This window comes from Symphalangus syndactylus, chromosome 2 (assembly GCF_028878055.3).
Source record: "Symphalangus syndactylus isolate Jambi chromosome 2, NHGRI_mSymSyn1-v2.1_pri, whole genome shotgun sequence".
NCBI classification, from domain to species: Eukaryota; Metazoa; Chordata; class Mammalia; order Primates; family Hylobatidae; genus Symphalangus; species Symphalangus syndactylus.
Genome location: NC_072424.2, coordinates 27,601,116 through 27,624,176, shown reverse-complemented (window position 1 = coordinate 27,624,176; position 23,061 = coordinate 27,601,116). Strand labels below are relative to the sequence as shown.

Below are 23,061 nucleotides of genomic sequence, written 5' to 3'. Positions count from 1 at the left end.
AGTTATGAGACTAATTCAGATACTGGCCACGCCAGGAGGCCCCCGCCCAGGAGATGAGGATGACCACCAGCTGCTGAGAATCTTTGTAAACTCAACTCAAGGTGTATTTATTGCACAGGCACAACAAATGAACAAGGCATCTTAAGTACTACAATAACAGGTGAGTGGGTCAGGTAATCCCAGCACTTTGGGAGGCCGAGGCAGGCAGATCCCTTGAGCTCAGGAGTTCAGGAGAAGCCTGGGCAACATGGCAAAACCCCATCTCTATTAAAAATACAAAAAACTAGCTGGGTGTGGTGGCACATGCCTGTAGTCTCAGCTACTTGGAAGGCTGAGGTGGGAGGACGGCTTGACCCCGACAGGTCGAGGCTGCAGTGAGCCGAGATTGCACCACTGCTCTCCAGCCTGGACAACAGGGCAAGACCCTGTCTCAACACAACAACAACAAAAAAATCACAGATGAGTAAGACACGGGTCTTTCCCTAAACAAGGTTACAGTCTAATGGGCAGAAGGGCTAGGACAGGGACTCAGATGAAATAATGCCAGGTAGCATGTGACCAGTGCCTCTGGAGTTGTGGCAAGCCAATACTGTGAGGAATCAGGGGCAGGAAGATCATATCAAATCACAAGTCTCCAGAAAAACTACCAGGGTCCAGGAATGGTGGCTCACGCTTGTAATCTCAACGCTTTGGGAGGCAGAGGTGGGCTGATTGCTTGAGCCCAGGAGTTCAAGACCAGCCTGGACAACATGATGAAACCCCGTGTGTACAGAAAATACAAAAATTAGCTGGGCATAGTGAGGGGTGCCTGTAGTCCCAGTTACTCAGGAGGCTGAGGTGAGAGGATCGCTTGAGCTAGGGAGGTTGACGGAGGTCGAGGCAGCAGTGAGCTGTGATCATGCCACTGCATTCTCCTGAGCTAAAGGGCAAGCCCCTGCCTCAATTAAATAAAACAACAACAACAACAACAAAATAAAAAACTACCAGGAAGGGCCATGAGGCACAGAAGGATTGCATCAGGCAGATATAGGAGATGAGAAGAGAGACATTTCAAGGTGATATATAAAGAACTACCAGGGGGTAAGGAAGCATATGGGGAGATGTGTGGAGACACAGCCTGAAAGTCTTGAAGTCACATCGTGGAGCCTTGAATGACCGACCGAGGCGCTGACACTCAAGAGAGGCAATGGGAAGCCAGCGAAGGTTTGTGTGCGTGTGTGTGTGTGCGTGTGTGCAGAGAAACAGTAGCATTAGAGATGATTCCCAGGCAGGGTGACTGGACAGCCAAGTGAAGGCGCTGGCCTGTGCGGGATGAGGCAGTTGGGTTCTGGAGAGACCAAGCAATCATTCGGTGCTGCCCATCAGACAGCTGAAAAATCTGATCAGAGGTAGTGGCTAAGTCTCCGCCTGGGAGCACAAAAGAAGCATAAGGTTCTGGTTATCACCCTCAGGGGACCGTGACCTTCAAAGAATAAGGATAGTACCAGCCAAAACGAATGCAGCCAAGAGGAAAAGTCACAGAGAACAGCAGGGGAGGTGGAAGTTTCAATACGGAAATTGTAGCCACGGCTGAGAACCCTAGCACTGGAGGCCAGAATTTGTGCGTTTGAACGCCAGAGGCTTGGCTAGTCATGATTAGCAAAGGAACTTCAAAGAGTTTTGGAGCCTGTTTTATATCTGTGAAATGGGAATTATTTCTATCTCAAAGGTTTGAGGGGATTCGCTGAGAGAAACTTCTTAGCACGGGATCTGCAGAAACTAGAAGCCACAGGGAAAGCAGGGGCCAGAGGGAGAAGGAATCGGACAGGCTGATCACTTGGAGTGTTCGCCTAAGCAGTGTCAAGAAATGGAGGTAGGGACCGTCAAGAAGCTCAAAACCTTTGCTTCAGCCGAGTTTGCAGAACGTCCTGTGAGGAAAATGGGTGAGCCGGGTCGAGGCAGCTTCATCCTCGTCCCCATCCCCCAGCACTGCCCTTTTCCCAACGCTCCCATCCCGCCACGCCTCCCAACATACCCCCACCCCGACTTCCCGCTCCGCTCCCGCTCCAGCCAGTCCCAGGAGCCACATGCGCATGCGCCCTCCCGCGCCCCTCCCCAACTTTCCACGTTTCACTCCTCTCCCTTTTCCTCCTCAGCTCCGGCTCCGCCGCCACGATTGGCCAGCCGACCACCCGGCCTCGGCCAATAAGCGCCGCCCTCTCGCCCCCGTGTTACTGGGTAGAAGAAAACAAAAACAAACGGAGCGAGAGGGGCCAGAGACTCTCCGAGGCGGCGGCAGAGGAAGAGCGGGGTCGGGGCCGGCTGACCAGGGACCTGGGCGAGCAGCGGCGGGGGCCCTAGGGGTCAGTACCAGTAGGCGCGGCTCACACGCTCGGGAAGACTGCGCCCTCTCCCCCATCCCCCCTCGGAGGCAGCCGCACCATGGGAGGGGGCGGGGGCGGAGGCGTGGGGGCCGCGGCCCTGTCAGGTCCGGGCCTGGGGTGCGGGGGTCCGGCTGCCTCCTCGTAGCCCCGCAGGTCCAGCCGCGCCCGCCCCAACGCCCCGGACTGCGGGCATCCGGCCTGGTTCTCTCCTTCTGGGCCCAGCCTGGAGCGTGGCGGCGCGGGCCCGCCCCCTCCTGGAGCTTTCTCCCCACTGAGAGGGGCGCGCGAGGCGCTCGCCCTTGAAGGTCCCCCTCAACCCTCCTCCCCCTGTGGCAGAGGTTGAATTCGGGGGCCGGAATTGGAAGGCGTGTTTCCGGCTGGACTGAAATCCTGTGAGGAAGATTCGCGCCCTCCCCGCCCCCTGCCCTCCCTGGGAATCTGAAGATGAGGCCCCCTGTCCGGCGTGACCCCAGAGCCCCGGCCCCGGCCCCGCCCCTTCCGGGGGCCGACCCGGGCTGGGACTTCGGGGGTCCTAGCCTGAGCCGGCTGCAGAACTGGCCCGGCCGTTGTGGGGAGGGGCCGCGCGCTAGCCTCGCCGGGGGCGCTGGGAGGCGAATTTGCGCCCGCCGCCCCAGCCCTGCGGGAACTTCGCCGCGCCAGTCTTCCGGCAAAGGGTCTCTTTTTTTTAGTTTAGGTAAAATAAAATCTCCCAGAGAAAACAAAGCCGGGAAGGGAGCCCCCTTTCTGGAAACGCATGCCATCTGCTCCATTTGTCAGTTTGATGCTGTAACGTACGTGGGGTTTTGCAAGAGCTCCAAAACTGTCTGCAGACGTCAATTTCGTCCACCTCCCCCTTGTGAGAACTCGCTACGTAGCCAGCAACTGTGTAGTGTCTACAAATGATGAAAACGATCAGAAATGCGATTAGGTGTCGGGGAAAAAAGGATTTTCCCTGTTTTTAACTTGTATTTTTACTTTAATTGTTATAATCTTGATATTCTTAACGTGACTTTTTAAGCAACGAGATACTGGTATTTATGCCCTTAATATTCCTTCATTATAGGCTTATTGAATACGTTAATATCTCAGTAAGTGTCTTTGAGTTATAATTGACTGGCTTTTTCTGTGGTACTAATGTGAAAGGAAAAAATGTTAGGACTGCAAAAATAAATGCCGCTTGAATATTATCTGTAGTGCTTACTTTTGCATTACTGTAGTAGAATGCTTTTAGCTGGTATTAAGCTGCTAATTAGCTGTTTGTAGCCGAAAAATGAATACAAGTAATCCTAGTTAATAAATGGACAAAGCTTGACTCCCCAAAATGCCAGAGCAATTTATGAGGTGTATTTCAATAATATATATATATATATTTCGTGGGGGAGTGGAGGGTCTGTCTCTTAGGGAATGTCTTGGCAATTGAATACTTCTGATTGTATATTTCGTGTAGCACACTGGAGAAAAGAACAGTGTTTAATGTCAGCCTTCATTTTCTTCTAACTTGTATGTATAGTTTTCTCATCGAAAATTCATTTTTGTAGGTTAGTATGAAGGAAATAGGGTTTGGATTTTTTGCTTTATATTTTCTTGTTTGGGCCAATTAAGGGTTGTTAAATAAATTGGAAAAAATCCTACTACTTTAAAGAGAGTAAAAACGTGGAACATGTCTTATCCTTATCTAAACTCTTAAAACGTGTTTGTTGCTATCAAATATGACTTGAGTTCTTGATCGGGTTATCATTGCCTAAAGACACAGGACTATTTTTTTTATTAAGATAACTTTGTTTTTATCTTAATAAAAGAGATGATAGTCATTTCCCGACAGTTTTCTTTGTCTGACGGAATGCCTTCTGTATAATAGTTTAAAATAATTATTTTTAGTGTTTGGAAAACAGCATTTAAAAGTTTGATTGAAAAGCAGAAGTCTGTTTTAATCAGCTTCTGTTAACCCTTGAAAAGAATCTTCCTGTGGGATATTAAGATTTTGGATTGAACTTGTGCAAACAGTACTGGATTTGGAAGGTCTGGATTCTCATTCTGGCTGTTCCACTAAGCAGCTGTCTGTCCTTGGACATATCACCTACCCTCTCTGAATCTGTTTAGTTGTGTGTAAGGTGGAATACCTACCCAAAGGTTGTTCTGTAAGGTACATTAAATAATACATGTACAATTCTTTTTGAACTGTAAAGGGCTTTATAAACATCAGTTATCATTTCACTTATTAGGTTCTGCAGAAAATATTCTCTCAAAAGTTATACTTTCATCAAGAATGAAAAAGACTTTGTAATGGAACTCTAAAAAACTGAAACACATATCATATGACATTATTCCTTTCCTATATGTAATTCATGCATGGAATTAAAACAATGTAGCCTTTTCAGCCATGAAGGATGCTGAGTGTTTAGGTTTGCAGACCATTTTTGTTCATATATTTATATGAATCTCTATATATTTTTAAGATTTTTTTGATATCTAATGTTGGCGGGAGTTACAGTGAAAAGTGATTACAAAGATTCACATATATTAATTTATTCTTAATTAGAGAATGATCTCACCATTTTCTTAAGTTCCCAAGCAATATGATAGCATGTTAGTCTGAGGATTATGCCATAGTAAGAAGCTTATAATTTTAACATAAGGTCCATTTGTTTTTGTTTCACAAAACAATACCCTTTTCTGAAGAAAAGGGCTATACTTATGTTAGCAAATAAATAGTATATAATGAGGAATTTAAAAGTCAGTTTCACCTTTGAGTCCCAGGAGGCTCTGTATATATCATTGTTTTCCTAAAATGACATCTAACAGTAGGTTACGTTATATGGGAAAAAATGTGCTTTTCTGTAATTAATTTATTAGGCATTTTCACTAATTTGTGCATTTTATATCTCTGAAGAGCACACTGCTAGCAACCTGATTGTAAATGACCAGAAGGACTTATATCCAACCTATGTGACTTAAACATACACTTAAGTACTCTAAACCACTATTTAAAAATACTTCTAGAGAGATTCTGAAATCCTAATTTGGTTGCACTTTCTGGTAATATATTTTTTGAAAACTTTTGATATTTCTTTCATATAACATTATTGGATCTGTATCACTAATTGTCTAAAAGGTAACTGATTTCATCAAACCTTCCAGTATTAATTTTTAAGCCATTTTGAAACAGGCCTAAAATACTGAAATGCTTACGTCATTGTACTTACTCCTTTCTGAAATGATCAGATTTTTAAAAAATGGATTTCTCATATAAATAATATTATCGAAAAAGCTCATTTTAAAAGTTTCTCCCAATCTCAAAGTCTTATTCTAGTAATTATAGAGACCTAGGTAATGAGTGGCAGATATATCTGCCTTTCAGATATGCCGTAATGTGAAAAATAACACAGTCATGTGATATTCTTTATTAACTAAAACTGTGTTGTTTTTATTTTGGAGTACTCATAATTCATTGGCAGGGAACTATCCAGTATTTATATTCCTAGATATGTATATCAGATTAATTTTGAGGCTTGGTGTTCCTAAAAGATTTGGATGTGTGTATTTCTTTAACTTGACATAAACATATATCACAAACATATCTTTTAATTCCAATTAAAGGGGTGCTTTGGCACATGCTGAAATCTGGGATTTTTTTTTTTGACTTAGATAAATTTATCAAGAAGATTGGAACCAAATGTTAATTAGGGTAAGTTGTCTTTGAAAGTAAAGTGAACTGTTTTATTTAATGGAATTAAGTGTTTTTTGTTGTTTGTTTTTACAGTGTGCTTAAGTAAGTTTAATTCAGCTTAATTACATCAGTTTAAAAGATCTTGAAGCTTCCTTTTTTTCTTTTAAAAAAACAGATTCTGAAGGAAGATTTCCATTTGGTAATTTGTTTAATCAGTGCAAGCAAAATTAAGGGAAAATGGATGTAGAAAATGAGCAGATACTGAATGTAAACCCTGCAGGTAAGTAAGAATATCCTTTCTTTTTTTTTCTTTTTTTTTTTTTTTCTTTTTTTCTTCGTTTTGAGACAGGATCTTGCTGTGTCACCCAGGCTGGAGTGCAGTGGTGTGATCATGGCTCACTGCAGTTTCGACTTTCCTGGGCTTAAGAGATCCTCCCCTATCTCAGCCTCCTCAGCAGCTGGGACAACAGGTGTGTGCCACCACACCAGGCTAATTTTTTATTTTTTGTAGAGATAGGATTTCACTACGTTGCCTAGGCTGAATATCTTGAACCTTGACTGTGCTGTGAGGAAACTTCAGACCATTGCATATTTTATAAAAACATGATAGAAAAACTATCTTTAATACTGTTTTATTCATGCTATAAGAAAACAGGCTATATTATTTTTAAAGTCAAGTTTGTGATTTTTATTTTCATGGAAATTCATTACATGTCCTATTTTTCTGCCTATCCTTTCACATTCCACACATTCCTATTCTCCGTTATATAGTACAGAATGGAGAAGAATAGTGAGTCTGCTTATTTTCACATAGGCTGGTTAGTGATTTCTGTAATATAAACTTACTGGTATCTTTGATACCTTTCCTAACAAATAACTTTTATATTCTAAATTACCTAGGGTATTTTCCCTAATTCTCCATGGTGCTTCAATAGCATGTTATTATCATAAAAATGAACAAAGTTTTGTGGAATAGATGACCAAATGTGAGTAACTCAAGATAATTTAAAATGTATTTATAGTTTTCAAAATAATCTCCCAAAAAGTTAGTTAGAATTGTGTAATATCTGAATAGTGAGAACAGTTCATATTGGTATACTTTAGATAATTCTTTGCCTTATAGTTTTATTAATATTGAAAGCTGTCTATTTTCTGTCATTTTAAGTGTATTTCATAACTAAATACTACATCTTTATTTCTTCAGTGACTTAACTCACTATTGTTTACAATGTACATAGTTTTCTTTGATCTGAACAAACACGTTGAATTTGAAGCTTCTTTACCATTGTTTATTTACAGATCTTTTTAAAGTGCGGTAAAAAATTGAAAAAAATTTATGTAATTAATGATCATTTCTGTGCTGCTATATACAATAGCTGTATGAGTATGCTTTAGGGTTATAAATGGGTAATATGTACCTACTTAATTGAGATGGGGATGGTAATACAGTTTAGAATATATTTTACATATAGGTAATTGCCTCTTTTCTGCACTGTCCAGTATGGTGACCACTAGCTACATGTGGTTATTATTACTCCTGGGCTCAAGTGATCCTCCCTCTTCAGCCTCCTCAGTAGCTGGATTACAGGCATGTGCACCACTGCACTTAGCCATATGTGTTTGTTGAGTACTTGAAATGTGGCTACTCTTGAGTTGAGAAGAAGGTCAGCTATCTCAGTAATTTTTTATATTGCTTGCATGTTGAGATGATATGGTTATATTAGATTAAATAAAATATATTTAAATTAATTTCGCCTGTTTTTACTTTTTAATGTGGCTACTGGAAAATTTAAAATTTCTTATGTGGCTTGCATTCTATTTCTATTAGAAATAGAAACACAGCTTTAAAATGTATACTTTTTGTTTCCTAACTGCAGTAAGACCTAGTTCTAACCCTGTTCTTGGTGCTTGTGTCCAGCACTGCCTTAAAATAAAAGACTTGTTCTTCAATATTTGGATAGGCCTAAGATAGACCCTCTTTTGTAGTAAATTCTTCGCATAGCAAATAGTCCAAGTCACACTCTTACTCTTTTACTTGGAGGAAGTAGGTTATTTATTCTGACCTTCAGTTATTTCGTGTATAAAATTGGGATATAAATACCCTCTGTATAGATGTGCAATTAGGATTTAGTGAGATATTGTATATGTGTGTTAGGTCTGTGAAGCACATACTAGGTATGTAATACATGAAAATGTGGTAATATTATTCTAATTATGCCACTCATTGGACACCAGTAATTGAAAATGTGATTTTCTGGTGCTGTGGTCATATACAATTGGAGTGGTTACTATTGAGATGTCAGAATTCAGAAAGAGGGAATTAGTACACAGTAGGAAACAATTTTGAAGTCATCACATTCTGTACTCAGCTTATCATTTTAATTTTGGTTTTCTTAAAGTCAGCTCAATAGGGGTTATGGAACTCCAACACTTAGGTGAGTGTGAATAACAAAATATAAAGCAATTAATACAAACATGGGTTAAAAATGATAAGGTCAAATATATAAATTATACTGAGAGAATGTTTACTACTGCAGAGACACAAACATACTTGAAAGGATATTAAAATGGTTGAAGAAAACTCGATTATGGGAAATAGATGTATTTAAATTGAATACTCCAAGGGACAGTTTAAGACATTTTATTATAGTTCTGAGTCCTGTGTCTTCTGGACCAGTTTTGTGGTTCACCTTAATGGTACAATGATGAAAGCACTATGTTACAGGTAGATGTTTAATGTTTTTCTCAACCATCCACTCTTACACGAAAATGTCATCTAATTTATCTGATCCTGGTCTTTCTGTCCCCTTCCACTTAATCACTTTTATCTCTCTTTACATTCACTCCCTTGTTCGTCTCTGTAGCTGTCAATACTCTGCTCTATTCTAGTTTTGTATTTTCCATAGTTATATGGGATTAAAAATGTGGGTTTGAATCCTAGCCATAATCCTTTCTAGATATGTAACTTCTTGTGAAACACTTCCTTCTGTAAAATGGGGATAAACAGTTTCTTTCTAGAGCTTTTGAGGCTTATAGACCACATATGTAAAGTGCCTTAGCATAGAACCTGGTATCTAATAGGTACCAGGTAGTGTGGAACCTGGTATCTAATAAGATGACAATAGTAATGGTAATGATGAAAGAAACAGTACTACGACTTCCACTAAGACTATAATTACTACTGATGGTTATGATTTTGTCCCAAACACACCATCCTAACACTGGCTTCTTACCAGTTTGAAAACTTTTAAGGCATTTTTTCACTTCTCTTTAATCCTAGATACATTCTGCTTAAAAGTTCTTTATTATTTTCTTTAAAAGCGTAACATTATTATTTATCCCACAGTTACTACCCTTGCTCTTTACCAGTTAGCTTGTGACTGAATTACTGAAACATTTTCTTAGCGGTTTCCTACTTTATACTTTCTCTTTTTGTAATATACTCAGTATTCTTCTGCCAAATGAATCCCTCCCATCTCTTCCCTATGATATCTAACTTAAGCTCTGACAATTTGAGTGTGGGAGTAGTTAGCAGTGATTCTGGTGAGGTAAGCAGGGGCAAGATAATAAAGGACCTTAAGTTACAAGGTAAAGAGTTTACATTTTGGCTTGGTGCAGTGGCTCACGCCTGTAATCCCAGCACTTTGGGAGGCCGAGGCGGGTGGATCACGAGGTCAGGAGATCAAGACCATCCTGGCTAACATGGTGAAACCCCGTCTGTACTAAAAACACAAAAAAATTAGCCGGCCGTGGTGGTAGCCGTCTGTAGTCCCAGCTACTCGGGAGGCTGAGGCAGGAGAATGGCGTGAACCCGGGAGGCGGAGCTTGCAGTGAGCTGAGATTACACTACTGCACTCCAGCCTGGGTGACAGAGCGAGACTCTGTCTCAAAGAAAAAAAAAAAGTTTACATTTTTTGTGACATAATGGGACTACTTTTAAAGGATCTTCAGTGAGGGCATGCTTGAGAAAATCAGTCTTCATTAAGTATAGTTTGAAGACTGGAGGCAGGGAGACTACTTATGAGACTAGTGAAATAATTTGACTCTAATTGATGATTTTGTTTAAAACAAAACATTCCTAACTTCCTAAGTATGTCAAGAATTGTGAAGATTTAAACACGTGTATGCTTTTTATAGGTTGATGAAAATTTTTGGTTTCAACATGTCTTAAAACATATTAAAGCCCATGCACATAGACCTGACATGTTACAATTATCTTTTGGCATATAGAAAATGATTTGAGTGATTTAGCTCTGATTTGCGTTGACAATAATGAACAAAACTGTGGCCCAGTGGTAGCTAATTCAGTAGCCTTTCTGACTTAAAGAGCTTTCAGGGCAAAGCCAGGTGCCTCCACTTGATCTCCGTGGAATTTGAGTATAAAGGACACTCTGCTAGGTGATGGGGATACAAAGAAGGACATACAGTCTAGTTGTGGTTTCTCCTTTGAAGCTTATGACTTAGTTGGAAGAAAAAGACTGCTATATAAAAAGAAAGTGATTTCCATGACGTGTTGAATGAATAGTATGTGAGCAATTAGTGTTACTGTAGCTAGAGTTGTAAGGGAAGTTTTAATGCAGGGGGTAAGACTTGGGCTATATCCTAAAGGATTTTGATAACTGAAAATAACAATGAGGGCGACATTCTAAGTAGGGGAACCACTGGGAACTCCAGTATGTTGATCTCTTTCAGAAGAATCAGTTTTATATAGGCTGGAAGATTTTCAGGATTGTAAGTAATAGGAGAAAATTTTAGGGAGATGAATTAGGACTATGAGATGATGGCTTTTCTTGAAAGCAAACTTTATCTTGAGACAGTAAAGCATCAGCAGTTCAGCTCAACAGTCATATGTGATTATTTGCTAAATGTCTTTCATTCTCTTTTGGATTACTAATAGTTCTTAAGTATTTATACCTAGTTACGGGATGTTTAGCAAATCATTTAAATATTCTCAGCCTTAGTTTCCTTATCTGTCCTCAATGTTACAATAATTAACTGCCAAACTTGTGCATAAAGAGTGTCTAGCAGAGTGCCTGATAATAATAGGCGTTCTATAAATATTAGTTTATCTCCTTTCTCAAGATGTTTTGTCTTTTCTTAATATCTCCAACTGCTTAACTCTCTTAGCTCATAAAAGTCTAAGGGTTTTATATTTGGTGTTGTTCTTAGCATAGATTTTACGATCTAAACACGTGAAATAACATGCTTCTTTTGGTAAAAACAAACAAATTTGGTTTGTTTTTGGTAAGAAACAAACATGCTTTGTTTGTTAAAATTCAGTGCCTTGATTTACTTTCCTTGATAATGTGAAAAGTAATCTTATTTAGTTGTTTATTAGGTTGAAGTAGATGAAATTCCCAATATGTGACTGTAATTTACCTACAAAAATGGTAATGTCATGTGATTCAACCTAATCTAACTTACCACTGTATCTGTAAAACAGGAGATACTTAAAATACTTAGAATTTTCTTTCTTCATTTTTCTTTTTAAGATCCTGATAATTTAAGTGACTCTCTCTTTTCCGGTGATGAAGAAAATGCTGGGACTGAGGAAATAAAGAATGAAATAAATGGAAATTGGATTTCAGCATCCTCCATTAATGAAGCTAGAATTAATGCCAAGGCAAAAAGGCGACTAAGGAAAAACTCATCCCGGGACTCTGGCAGAGGCGATTCGGTCAGTGACAATGGGAGTGATGCCCTTAGAAGTGGAGTAACTGTGCCAACCAGTCCAAAGGGAAGGTTGCTGGATAGGCGATCCAGATCTGGGAAAGGAAGGGGACTACCAAAGAAAGGTTGGTATATATCATGTCCAACAAATGGAAAATAAACAAGTGGAAAAAAATGATCTGGTTCTTATACTACAATTTCCTTGTTCTAGGAATGAGAGAAATTCAAAAAGTGATAATGTAAGGCTTTACAGTTTGTATATATTTTTACTTAGTAATAATGTGAGGACCATCTCACTTTTTCTTTAGGTTGATGTTTTTTCTTGTTTGAGTAGATTTAATTTTCTTGAGCAGAATGTTAACAGTTTATTTCCAGCAAAATATACACTGATGTTTTTCACTGTTAGGAGTTTTGCGTATATTCTCTAAGTTTGAAAGGAGTCAGAAATCCATCATACTTATTTAATATAATTATGTCCATTACTACTACTAATAAATATAAATTTGATTGATAACGTCTAGATCTGAATTTTAATGTTTTCCTAGATCTTGTTGTGAGTTCTCTTTAGCTCTTTATTTTGGGTTCTGTAGTAGATTGGTCTGTTTCACTGCTGTTTCTCTAGTACCTGAAATAGTGACTAGTACATTGTAGACAAATATTTGTTGAATAAGAGTTTTCTGACAATTTCATCACCTTCTGAATGGTGGGAACTTCAATTTATAGCCTAGGTTTCTTGTAAAATGTTTTTGTGATCTGTCAAAAATTATTTTTGTTAAATGCCTCTGCAATCATGGTTTATATCAAAATGAAACCTGGTTGTCAGATTCTGTTTTGGTCTGATGGCAAGGATATACTTGGTACAAAATAAAAACCTCCAAAACCAGAAATGTTGGTGACATTGTAAAGGTTCTTTAAAAAATAATGTATACATTCGTCCTTAAAACATTTCAGTAAGTTGATATAGAAAAGCAACTTTGAAAATTGGAATTGTTAAGCTTCTTTTGGTTGTTTTGTATTTAGAAAGTAGAATTTTCAGGGCTGTTAATGCTTAAAAGCAATTAGAATTCTTTCCTATATTTGTAACATATTGCTAGTTGTATGATTTAATGTGTACTTTCATATTTAAAGAGTACTGTATTTGACTTTAAAATATTTGATGGTGGTTACTGTCCTTTCTTGTTAAATAATTTTTCCCTTGTTGAGTTTTCTATGCTATGCTTTTACCGGCCCGGAATGTTTCTTTTTGTCTTAGTCTCAGAGAAATGTCGAATAAAATTTAGAGCTCAGCTGCAATATCATCTCCTTTGAGGTCCTCAATATAGCTATTTTTTTGTCTTTGTTTTTGCTTTTAAAGCATCTGCTTTTTTAGTTTTTACTTCATAAGCTATTTTAACTTAATGTTTTTGGAAATATTGAAAGAGTGGTCTGAACAAAAAGGAAACCAGTAGGGGAAGAAAACTGGAAAAAAACTAACAGACATTAAATACAATGTTTTTTTAGCTATTATTTAACATCGGAACATTTTATTTTAGATTTCAACAAATTGATGAATTTTGTGTTTTTTCTTTCTCAATTCTAAACTTTTTCAGGTGGTGCAGGAGGCAAAGGTGTCTGGGGTACACCTGGACAGGTGTATGATGTGGAGGAGGTAGATGTGAAAGATCCTAACTATGATGATGACCAGGTATCAGTGCTTTGCTTTTTCATAATATTTAAAATGTTTATGAACTTCTTTGACTTCATGTTTGTAGTTTACTCATACATGTGTGAAGTCATATGTATATATATGTTTTGGATTAGGAAACCAAGTAAACTGACAGTAATACATGCATAACTTTCACTTGGTTTCTGTAGTGAGTCAAAAATAGCTCTTTAGAAATTCACTTAGGATTATTAAGTTGACCATTTTCCAGTAAATTCTGTTAATATACTTTGTTTCTATATTAATGATAATTGAGAATATCTTCTTTTGAATATTATGAGTTACAGTTATTAGACTCCTTTTACATATTACTGTTTAGAATGGTAACTATATAATAAATTTTGTTTTGGGGACATGTGCGTCTTTCAGGGATAATGCTGAAAATGTAAATTTTTAATAGATTGTGAAGTGAATTTTTGGTATTTTTTTAAATGGAAAAAATTTAAAGTAGAATAGTATAATCTGCTTGTACTCTTCTCTTAGCTTTACAAACTTAAATAATTACAAACTCATAGGCAGTCTTGTTTCATTCCATTTACTCTGCGTCTTCTGTTGGCTGTTTTGCCCCACCCTGTTTTGGATTATTTTGAAGCAAATCCCAAATGTTTTGATTATGTTTTTTGAAAATCGTGTCTCTTTGCACAAGGTAAGACATGGTGATGAAAATTTTAGACAGGAAAATGTTAAGAGTATATGTTAGGTTGTTTTTATTGTGTGTTATATGTATGTATTTTAAGTGTTTTAACTAATAGACATGGAAATATTTCTAAGAGAATATGGAAAATATGAAACTAGTAGGATTCAAGTACTGTAGAATCTTTGCTAAAAATGTATTAATCTTTCAAGTATATGTTTTTAGGCTGAAGCCAGTCACCAGTTGCAAATATAGCAGTCCCCTCTTATCCGTGGTTTTACTTTCCGCAGTTTCAGTTACCCATGGTCCAATGTGGTTTGAAAATATTGAGTGGAAACTTTCAGAAGTAATTCATAAGTTTTAAATTACATGCCATTCTGAGTAGTGTGATGAGATCTCCTGCTGTCCAGCTTCATCTACCTCATCCTGCCCAGGATGTGAGCCATTCCGTTGTCCAGCGTGTATCCGCAGTGTATACACTACTCGTGCATTCGTCACATGGTAGCTGTCTAGGTTATCGGATTGAAAAAACAGTATTTATTGGGTTTGGTACTATCTGTGGTTTAAGGCATCCTCAGACGGGGCTTGGAACATATCCCTTGTAGATAAGGGGGCACTACATTTCAGAGCTTTTTTTGCATGGGGAGAGAGGAATGGTTTGATGATGGCTGTTAATTTTCTTTTTGAAATTTCAATTGAACAGTGCTTTTTTCCGTAGAGATTTTTTTCTGTCACTACAACATTGATCTTTGTGTTATACTTTTTATTATAATCTAATCGTGAAGGCTTTGGTTCCTGCTTCATTTTTTTTAAAGTGAAATTTTAATTAAAACACCATATATGATAGGAAGCCATCATGAAACTTTTTGATTACTGAAAGATTGGTTTTGAGAGAGAAATAAAAATTTTGAGAGAAGAAATTAACAGAAGACATGGGGGTTGGGAGCAAATTATATATTTGCTGTGGTTAATGGTCTAATCTATATATTGGCTTATTGTATTCTGATTTTGTAAAAGAGCAGTGACATATAAATTCTACTATTTTTATTATTATTTATTATTATTATTTTTATTATTTTCTAGCTTTGTTGTCCAGGCTGGAGTGCAGTGATGAATTACAGCTCACTGCAGCCTCGAACTCTTGGGCTTAAGAGATCCTTCTCCATCAGCTTCCTGAGTAGCTAGGACTACAGGGGCAAGCTACCATGTCTGGCTAATTTTTAAAATTTTTTTGTAAAGACAGGGTCTTGCTATGTTTCCCAGGCTAGTATTGAACTCCAGGCCTCAAGTGATCCTCCCGCCTTTGCCTTCCAAAGTGTTGGGATTATAGGTATAAGTCTCCTTGCCTGGCCTAGATTCTGTTTTTATATGTGATCAATGTATGTAGCATGTCTTTGTCTTGTGCTGAGTGGGGATTATTAACTACTTAGAATATAAAATTATACAACAATTTCATTTGTTTATTTGCATTTCGTTTTTTTGTAACTCTTACTCCCTTTTCCCCTCACAGGAGAACTGTGTTTATGAAACTGTAGTTTTGCCTTTGGATGAAAGGGCATTTGAGAAGACTTTAACACCAATCATACAGGAGTATTTTGAGCATGGAGATACTAATGAAGTTGCGGTAGGTTTAAAGTTGCAAGTATAATTTATTTAATATAGGAGAGAAGACATCTTTTATAAGCAAAATACATTTAGAATGATCTTGGGTCACTGAATAAATTTAATCATTTTCTTTTGCATAAGTGAATTTCTAAGAAATGGAATAAAATTTCATTACATTAAAACCGTTACATATTTGGGATGTGATGAGAGCTATGTGCCATTTTCTTCTCTGAAAAATGACACAATATTTTTATAATTTTTATAATGATAATTTGTAATGTATATGAATTTATAAAATCTGTTTTTATAATTTATAAAATAGAATTTTAGCAGTTTGAGGGCACTTATAGACACCCCCTGAAACCTCTTCAGGGATCTCAGTTAAGAATGCCTGACATAGTTTCATTTTTTTGACATTTATTTCAAGTATGCTCAGAAGTAGGATAAAATCTTTTTGTATTTTGTCCAAAAAAAACCCCACAAATAATAAAGATTTGAAAAAGAATATACAGAAGCCATGAGAATAATTATGAATTGTTCATAAAGTAAATCTAGGATAAAATAAAACTATTGGTCTAGTTAGGATTATCGAATTAAAGTAATACAATTGTAACTCTTTAGAAGACTTTGATCATTTAGATTCTTAAAATTTAGACTGGACTTTTATGATTTGTCTGATACTGTGAGGTTTGATATCTTTGGATTTGTAGGATTTGAATATAAGACAAATATTTGTTCAGTGCATACCATCTGGAGGAATTTGTAATAGGTGATTCTTGCCCTTTTGAAGCCCAGTCAAGTGAAAGAAAGGATATGTAAACAGATTATTAAAGTATGTGAAACATTCTGTTATAGAGGAAAAGTTTCCATGAGTCCTATGAGGGCAGGGACTGTTGAAATCTTGTTAATCTACCTAGCATAAGACCAATTGTATACTACATATCTATTAACTGAGTAGTGTTTGGAAAGCATAAAATAGAGAGTAATAGTAGAGATGATTCTCTGCTGTCTGAAGGATGTTGAGGAGTTCACCAGTTAAGATAGTTTTCCAGGAAAGAGGAGTATCGTGTTTGAGGGTAATGGATTAGTTGTTAAAGTGTGGTCAAGGAAGATGAAATGCAGTGAGTGAGAAGAGATTACTAACAAGGACACCAGTTACGTGGCTGTGAAAATAGTTTTGGCACTCTCTTAGTAGTATATCATGATTTAAAGATTCTAAGAAAACTTTCATTAAAGAGGAACGCACTCTAACTGAATTAGAACCTAGCTTCTAGAGTCAGACTGCCTTTATTCCACTTTGTTTGGCTACTCCAGCTGTGTGCCCTCTCTGCTTTGAGTATGATAGGTGTGATAATTTAATACTCAAAGGGCTATTTGAGTATTAAATAATATAAAGAGGCTATTATAATGCCTGATACATTAGTCAATACGTATTAGCTGCAGCTATTAAATGAGATAATATAAATAAAGAGGCTATTATAATGCCTGATACATTAGTCAGTAAGTATTAGCTGCAGCTATTATATTTCTAAAAGGAAATTTTAAATTTACCCCAGAATTTTAAACCAATAATCCCATTTAAAAACAGTTGTTTAAGATCTCATTTTAAACTTGATACAAAAGTGTAAAGTGAATTTTTATTTCAAGAGAAGGCTTTGAAGTAGAATATAAATAGCTTATGATAATCTAAAATGAATTTCTCCACAAATTCTCATAAAACAATATTTATAGAAATAATAGATTGTAAGGCAGGTTAGTTAACTCCTAATACCAATCTTAGCAATATTATGTAGTTTAATGAACTAGCCATGAGCTGCATAATGACGTTTCCATGACAGACTGCATATATACCTGTGGTCTCATATAATACTCTTTTTACTGTATCTTTTCTGTGTTTAGATAGGTAACCATTGTGTTACAGTTGTCTGCAGTATTCAGTATAGTAACATACTATACAGGTTTGTAGCCCAGGAGCAATAGGTTATACCATATAGCCTACATGTAGGCTCTGCCATTTAGGTTTGTGTAAGTACACTCTATAATGATTGCACACTGATGAAATCACCTAAATGGTGAATTTTTCAGAATGTATCCGTGTCGTTGAGTGACCCATGACAGTATTTTAAATGTATTTCACATTTTTGAATTGAGCGATGTTAAGGCAGTTAAAGCTTGACAAAGTGGATCAATGTCTAATTTATGCACAGGGAAAGGTGTATTTATCCTATCTCCTAAAACATGACTGTGTCTTTTGATTATTTCCAAAGAGTGAGAGGTAGAGAGATATAGATAAAAGCTCAATTTTTCAAAAATAAAATTTTATTAAACTATAGGTAGCGATACACTTTTAAAATGTTAAATTTTTTTTTGAATAGGAAATGTTAAGAGATTTAAATCTTGGTGAAATGAAAAGTGGAGTACCGGTGTTGGCAGTATCCTTAGCATTGGAGGGGAAGGCTAGTCATAGAGAGATGACATCTAAGCTTCTTTCTGACCTTTGTGGGACAGTAATGAGCACAAGTGATGTGGAAAAATCATTTGATAAATTGTTGAAAGATCTACCTGAATTAGCATTGGATACTCCTAGAGCACCACAGGTTTGTATGATTCTTCTTTTTGTTCATTCCCTCCCACTACTATATTCCTAATTGTGGAAATAATGTATACTCCTAGGAAATTTTAGTAGATGGAAGGGGATGACCCACATTTCCTACCACACCGAAATACCCCTCTAGCATTTTGATGTATTTTTTCCTAGTTCTTTTGTTTTTTAAACATGGTCTTCATCATGCTATAGATTTAACATTATCTCGTATTTTTCCCCCATGATCTGCATAGTTTTTAGGTCATTTTTTTTTTTGCCATATATATAGTCTTTATTATATGTAGTTGTTTTATTAGCTAAGATTTTTAAAAAATGTAGGTTATGATTGAATGCTTCACTAATGTTTATTATAAAAAGTCATAAATAAGACTCTTCCCTTTTGTAGCTTTGAAAACGTGAAATTGTTGCTATTGTCAAAAGTTTTTAATCAAGGTAAAATCACTTTACTTAAAACATTAATTTAGAAACAGAATATAGGCATGTCAGTTCCTAAATGCTGTTGCTGTTATACTTATGACAGACAATACTCTGTGTGAGATATTAAGTGGTGATTCTAATGCAGACATTTTTTCCTTTTATACCAATACGCATACTTTAAGAAAATGATTATATAGGTTTATTGTAGAATTTTTGAAAAAAGCCAGAAAGAAGAAAGGCCAGCAAAAACTGCTACTGGTGTTAAGTTTTGCATTCTCCTTTCTATGGGTATATATCAATGTATGGCTTCTATAAATCCTTAATTTTTTTAAATTAAAAAAATGGAATCATACCATGTATGCTATTTTGTAAACTTGATTTTTCTCATACCATAAAATATGGTAAATATCTTTCCCTGTGGCCACATAGTATACCATTTTACGTGTGTACTATTTAACCATACCTTTATTTTTGGACACTAATTTCCAGTTTTTATAATAAATAATGCTGTGAACATACTTTCAACTATTTTGATATAACTTTTTTTCTCCACAAGATAAATTCCTTTGATTAGTTTTTGAGAGAACCTAGTCCTTTTTTTATTTCTTTTTTAAGAAGAGAGGACTTCACTTGACCTTAAATCATTCGTTTAACCCCAGCACTTCAGGAGGCTGAGGCAGGCGGATCACGAGGTCAGGAGTTCGAGACCAGCCTGGCCAAGATGGTGATACCCTGTCTCTACTAGAAATACAAAATTAGCCAGGTGTGCGCCTGTAGTCCCAGCCACTCCAGAGGCTGAGGCAGAAGAATCACTTGAACCTGGGAGGCGGAGGTTGCAGTGAGCTGAGATCGCGCCACTGCACTCCAGCCTAGGCGACAGAGCAAGACTCTGTCTAAAAAAAAAAAAAAAAAAAAAAAATTTTGATCATATACTATGTATTCAGGCAGTGTGTGCAAGGTGTTAGGTATTCATTAGTGAGCAAAACAGATGTGGCCCCCACTCTGGCACTTAACTTGAAGGTTAAGATGTGGGAGTCTATGCCAGGCATAACAGCTACTACATAGGTTTTTTTTAAAAAAAATTCCAGCATCTTTTAGGTACTGACTGTGTACTTCAGCTAATCTTCATCATTTATGTATTTAGAAATTGTGTCCTGTAAAAGTTATTTAACATTTTTTTATGTAGTTCTTTTTTTTTCCTTTTTACAGTTGGTGGGCCAGTTTATTGCTAGAGCTGTTGGAGATGGAATTTTATGTAATACCTATATTGATAGTTACAAAGGAACTGTAGATTGTGTGCAGGCTAGGTAAGTAAATAACTTTTCCTACTTAGAATTTCAAAATATGGGAAAATTCTACAGGATCCTATTGAAATGATACTTGCATTAATCAGACACTCTGTACATCTGTTTGTCACTTCTCTATATTCTCCACTGTTAAAATGGAGAGACTGTTGGCATGATACACCAGGAAGAGGACAGTACTATAATGCAAAAGTTCTGGAGTTTAGCTAAATCATTAATTACCTTCATGTCAAGCCACTCTTCTTTGGGCCTCAGTTTCTTTATTTATGAAACAAAACCATTGGACAGATCTTTAAGTTCTGTTTTCAGGTTCTAGCATTCTGTAGTACTTTAATATTCTAATAAGATGGGTAACATTAACAAGAGAGGCCTCATTTATAGTTTTATTTTGTATTTATCTACTGTAGAAATCTTAGAAAATGTCTTTTTCACTCTTGTGATTTAGTATAATTAATATGATATTTGGTATACCTAAATGTGATATTTGGGAGTTATGCTATATGATTTTTCTTAACTTCTTGGAGACTTGGACTTAGGCATGTCTTAGTTTTCCTCAGGTCTATGTATTAACTTAATTTTCTAGGGTTACTTCACATCATAGTGGAATGGTGTCCCTGGGTAGGAAGGCATGGATCTAGGTGAAAGTTAATTATATGTGAAGTGTTTCTTCTCAGTGTAGATCCGTTATTTTGTAATGTGTTTTGATGTTTCTTGAATGAGAAATGAAATAGAGCATGAGAATATTAACATGAGGATCAACTTTTTTTGCTCCTTTTTGTTTTGAAAAAGTGTTTTGAATTTTATTTTGTTTTTATGTTATGTGAAAGATTTAGGGCATATAGGATTTTGTCAGCTGTATCCCTAATTTGGTAAACTTTAGGTATTTCCAGCTATCAAACTTAAATTTTTTTCCTTCTCTGTAGAGCTGCTCTGGATAAGGCTACTGTGCTTCTGAGTATGTCTAAAGGTGGAAAGCGTAAAGATAGTGTGTGGGGCTCTGGAGGTGGGCAGCAGTCTGTCAATCACCTTGTTAAAGAGGTAATGATTAGGTATTGTTTTTAACTTAATTTATATGTATTCTTCTGAGTGAAATAAATTGTGGCTACTAGCTGGTATTTTTATGGGCAAAAATTAAGTTCGGTCTTAGAGCTGCAATTGGAAAATGAAATAATTTTTTTATATTTGGCTTTATAACCTCTTATTATAAAATGTGATTAAAAAATGAGTCTATTAAAATGGCTTTCATGAATAATTATAAGCAAGCCATCTATGAACTTCAAAGGAATGCCTGAAATCTTTTTCTTATATTATTATTTAATAATTTTCAAATGCTATTGAAATGAGATTTTCTGTCTTTTAGCTATTCAATAAATATGGTTTTATATGAGCAATTTAAAACCAGATAGTCTTAAATAATGAGTTATGAATTATGAGCACTAGAGTAGATCAGAGTGTTAGATTTTTGTGAGAACGTTCACTACCCATATGCATGTTTTAAAAGAAAATTGATTGTAATCCCAGCACTTTGAGAGGCCGAGGCGGGTGGATTGCTTGAGGCCAGGAGTTTGAGAACAGCCTGGTCAACATGGTGAAACCCCGTTTCTACTAAAAATACATAATAATTAGCCAGGCATGGTGGTGCGCACCTGTAATCCCAGCTACTCGGGAGGCTGAGACACCAGTATTGCTTGAACCCAGGAGGAGGAGGTTGCAGTGAGCCGAGATTGCGCCACTGCACTCCAGCGTGGGTGACAGAGCAAGACTGTCTCGGAAAAAAAAAGAAAAAAAGAAAAAGCGATTTATTGCATTAAAATTCCAGTTTTATTCCCTATGGATTTTTTTTTTTTCTGGCTGTAATGTGGTATTCTATAACAAGAAACCAAAAAACAAAAAAAACTCCTTATCTGCAGATCTCTTTAAGGCATGCAACTAGAAGATTTGTAGTTCATGTGCTTCTGATTTTTGAGTATAATCTTTTCATGTAACTATAATTTTGATTTTTAGTAAGTCTTTTAATGAGGTGTGTGTGTGTGTGTATGTGTATCTAGCTTAAGTGTTAAGGAGTTCAAAATGTAGTTAGAGCCTTGACTGTTTTTGCTTTTATATATGTTAAAATAGATGAGTCAGTGTTTGTAATGTCATGATTGCAGTATCTGTTTTTTAAAAATTAAACAATTATTAGAAAAATTGAGGTATAAAAATAGTCAAGATGCCAGGGCAATTGGGCAGGAAAGATAAAAGCCATCCAGATTGGAAAGGAGGAGATAAAACTAGTTGTATTCCCAGATAACACGATCTGTATACAGAAAATTTGAATGAATATCCACAACATTTTTTAACTCCCCCAAACTGAAACCAAACTATTAAATAAAAAATGAGTTCAGAAAGGTTGCAAGATACAAGATCAGTATACAAAATTCAATCCTCTATACAGTAGGAATGAATGATCTGAAATGAAATTATTGCATTTATGATAGCATCAAAAATAAAATACTTAGGAATAAATTTAACAAGACAAATGCAAGTCTTGTACACTGAAAACTGCAAAACATGTTGAAAGAAATTAAGGAAGACCTAAATAAATAGAATGATATCCCATGGTTATGGATTAGGATACTTAATATTGTTAAGATGGTAATACTCTCCAAAATTAATATTTTTGGAAACTGGACAAGCTGTTTTATGGTGTGTGAATTCTCTCTCAATAAAGAAAATTGACAAGATAAAAATGGAAATAAAACTACCAGTATATGAGTTTGAGGTTGACATTATTTGGATATTTGCTTACATGGAAGGGTTGGATCAAAGAAGACTTTTAGAAATGCATAAATGTATTTGTAATTTATCATTTTCAGAAGTGCATGGAATTTGATGGGGGATATTTTTAATACTTTTAAAGTTATGTAACAAATGTTAAAAGTAAGTAATATAATTCGAATAACAAGTACAGTCATGTGCCACATAATGATGTTTTGGTCAGTGATGGACTGCATGGGATGATGGTGGTCCCATAAGGTTATAACGGAGCTGAAAAATTCCTATCGTCGAGTGATATGGAGACAGTTGTAATGTTGTAGCACAGTTACTTTTTTTC

General features: G+C 36.5%; 1 protein-coding gene across 6 annotated transcripts in view; it reads left to right on the top strand.

Annotated features, from left to right (window-relative positions):
* The first annotated feature begins 1,505 nt into the window (after positions 1–1,505).
* Positions 1,506–23,061, top strand: part of PDCD4 (programmed cell death 4) — a 27,696-nt gene continuing 6,140 nt past the window's right edge. The window contains exons 1-10 of one of the 6 annotated variants that reach the window (XM_063626301.1): positions 1,506–1,922; positions 2,136–2,342; positions 6,009–6,048; positions 6,206–6,310; positions 11,523–11,825; positions 13,290–13,384; positions 15,547–15,660; positions 18,017–18,238; positions 19,873–19,970; positions 20,891–21,005. In XM_063626301.1, coding sequence (XP_063482371.1) covers positions 6,268–6,310; positions 11,523–11,825; positions 13,290–13,384; positions 15,547–15,660; positions 18,017–18,238; positions 19,873–19,970; positions 20,891–21,005 — 990 coding nt within the window. In that variant the 5' untranslated portion in view covers positions 1,506–1,922; positions 2,136–2,342; positions 6,009–6,048; positions 6,206–6,267. Of the gene's footprint in view, positions 1,923–2,135; positions 2,343–2,888; positions 3,452–5,960; positions 6,049–6,205; positions 6,311–6,380; positions 6,501–6,991; positions 7,017–11,522; positions 11,826–13,289; positions 13,385–15,546; positions 15,661–18,016; positions 18,239–19,872; positions 19,971–20,890; positions 21,006–23,061 lie in introns of those variants that run through there. The other 5 variants (XM_063626322.1, XM_055249363.2, XM_063626312.1 and 2 more) reach the window with 5 other exon arrangements.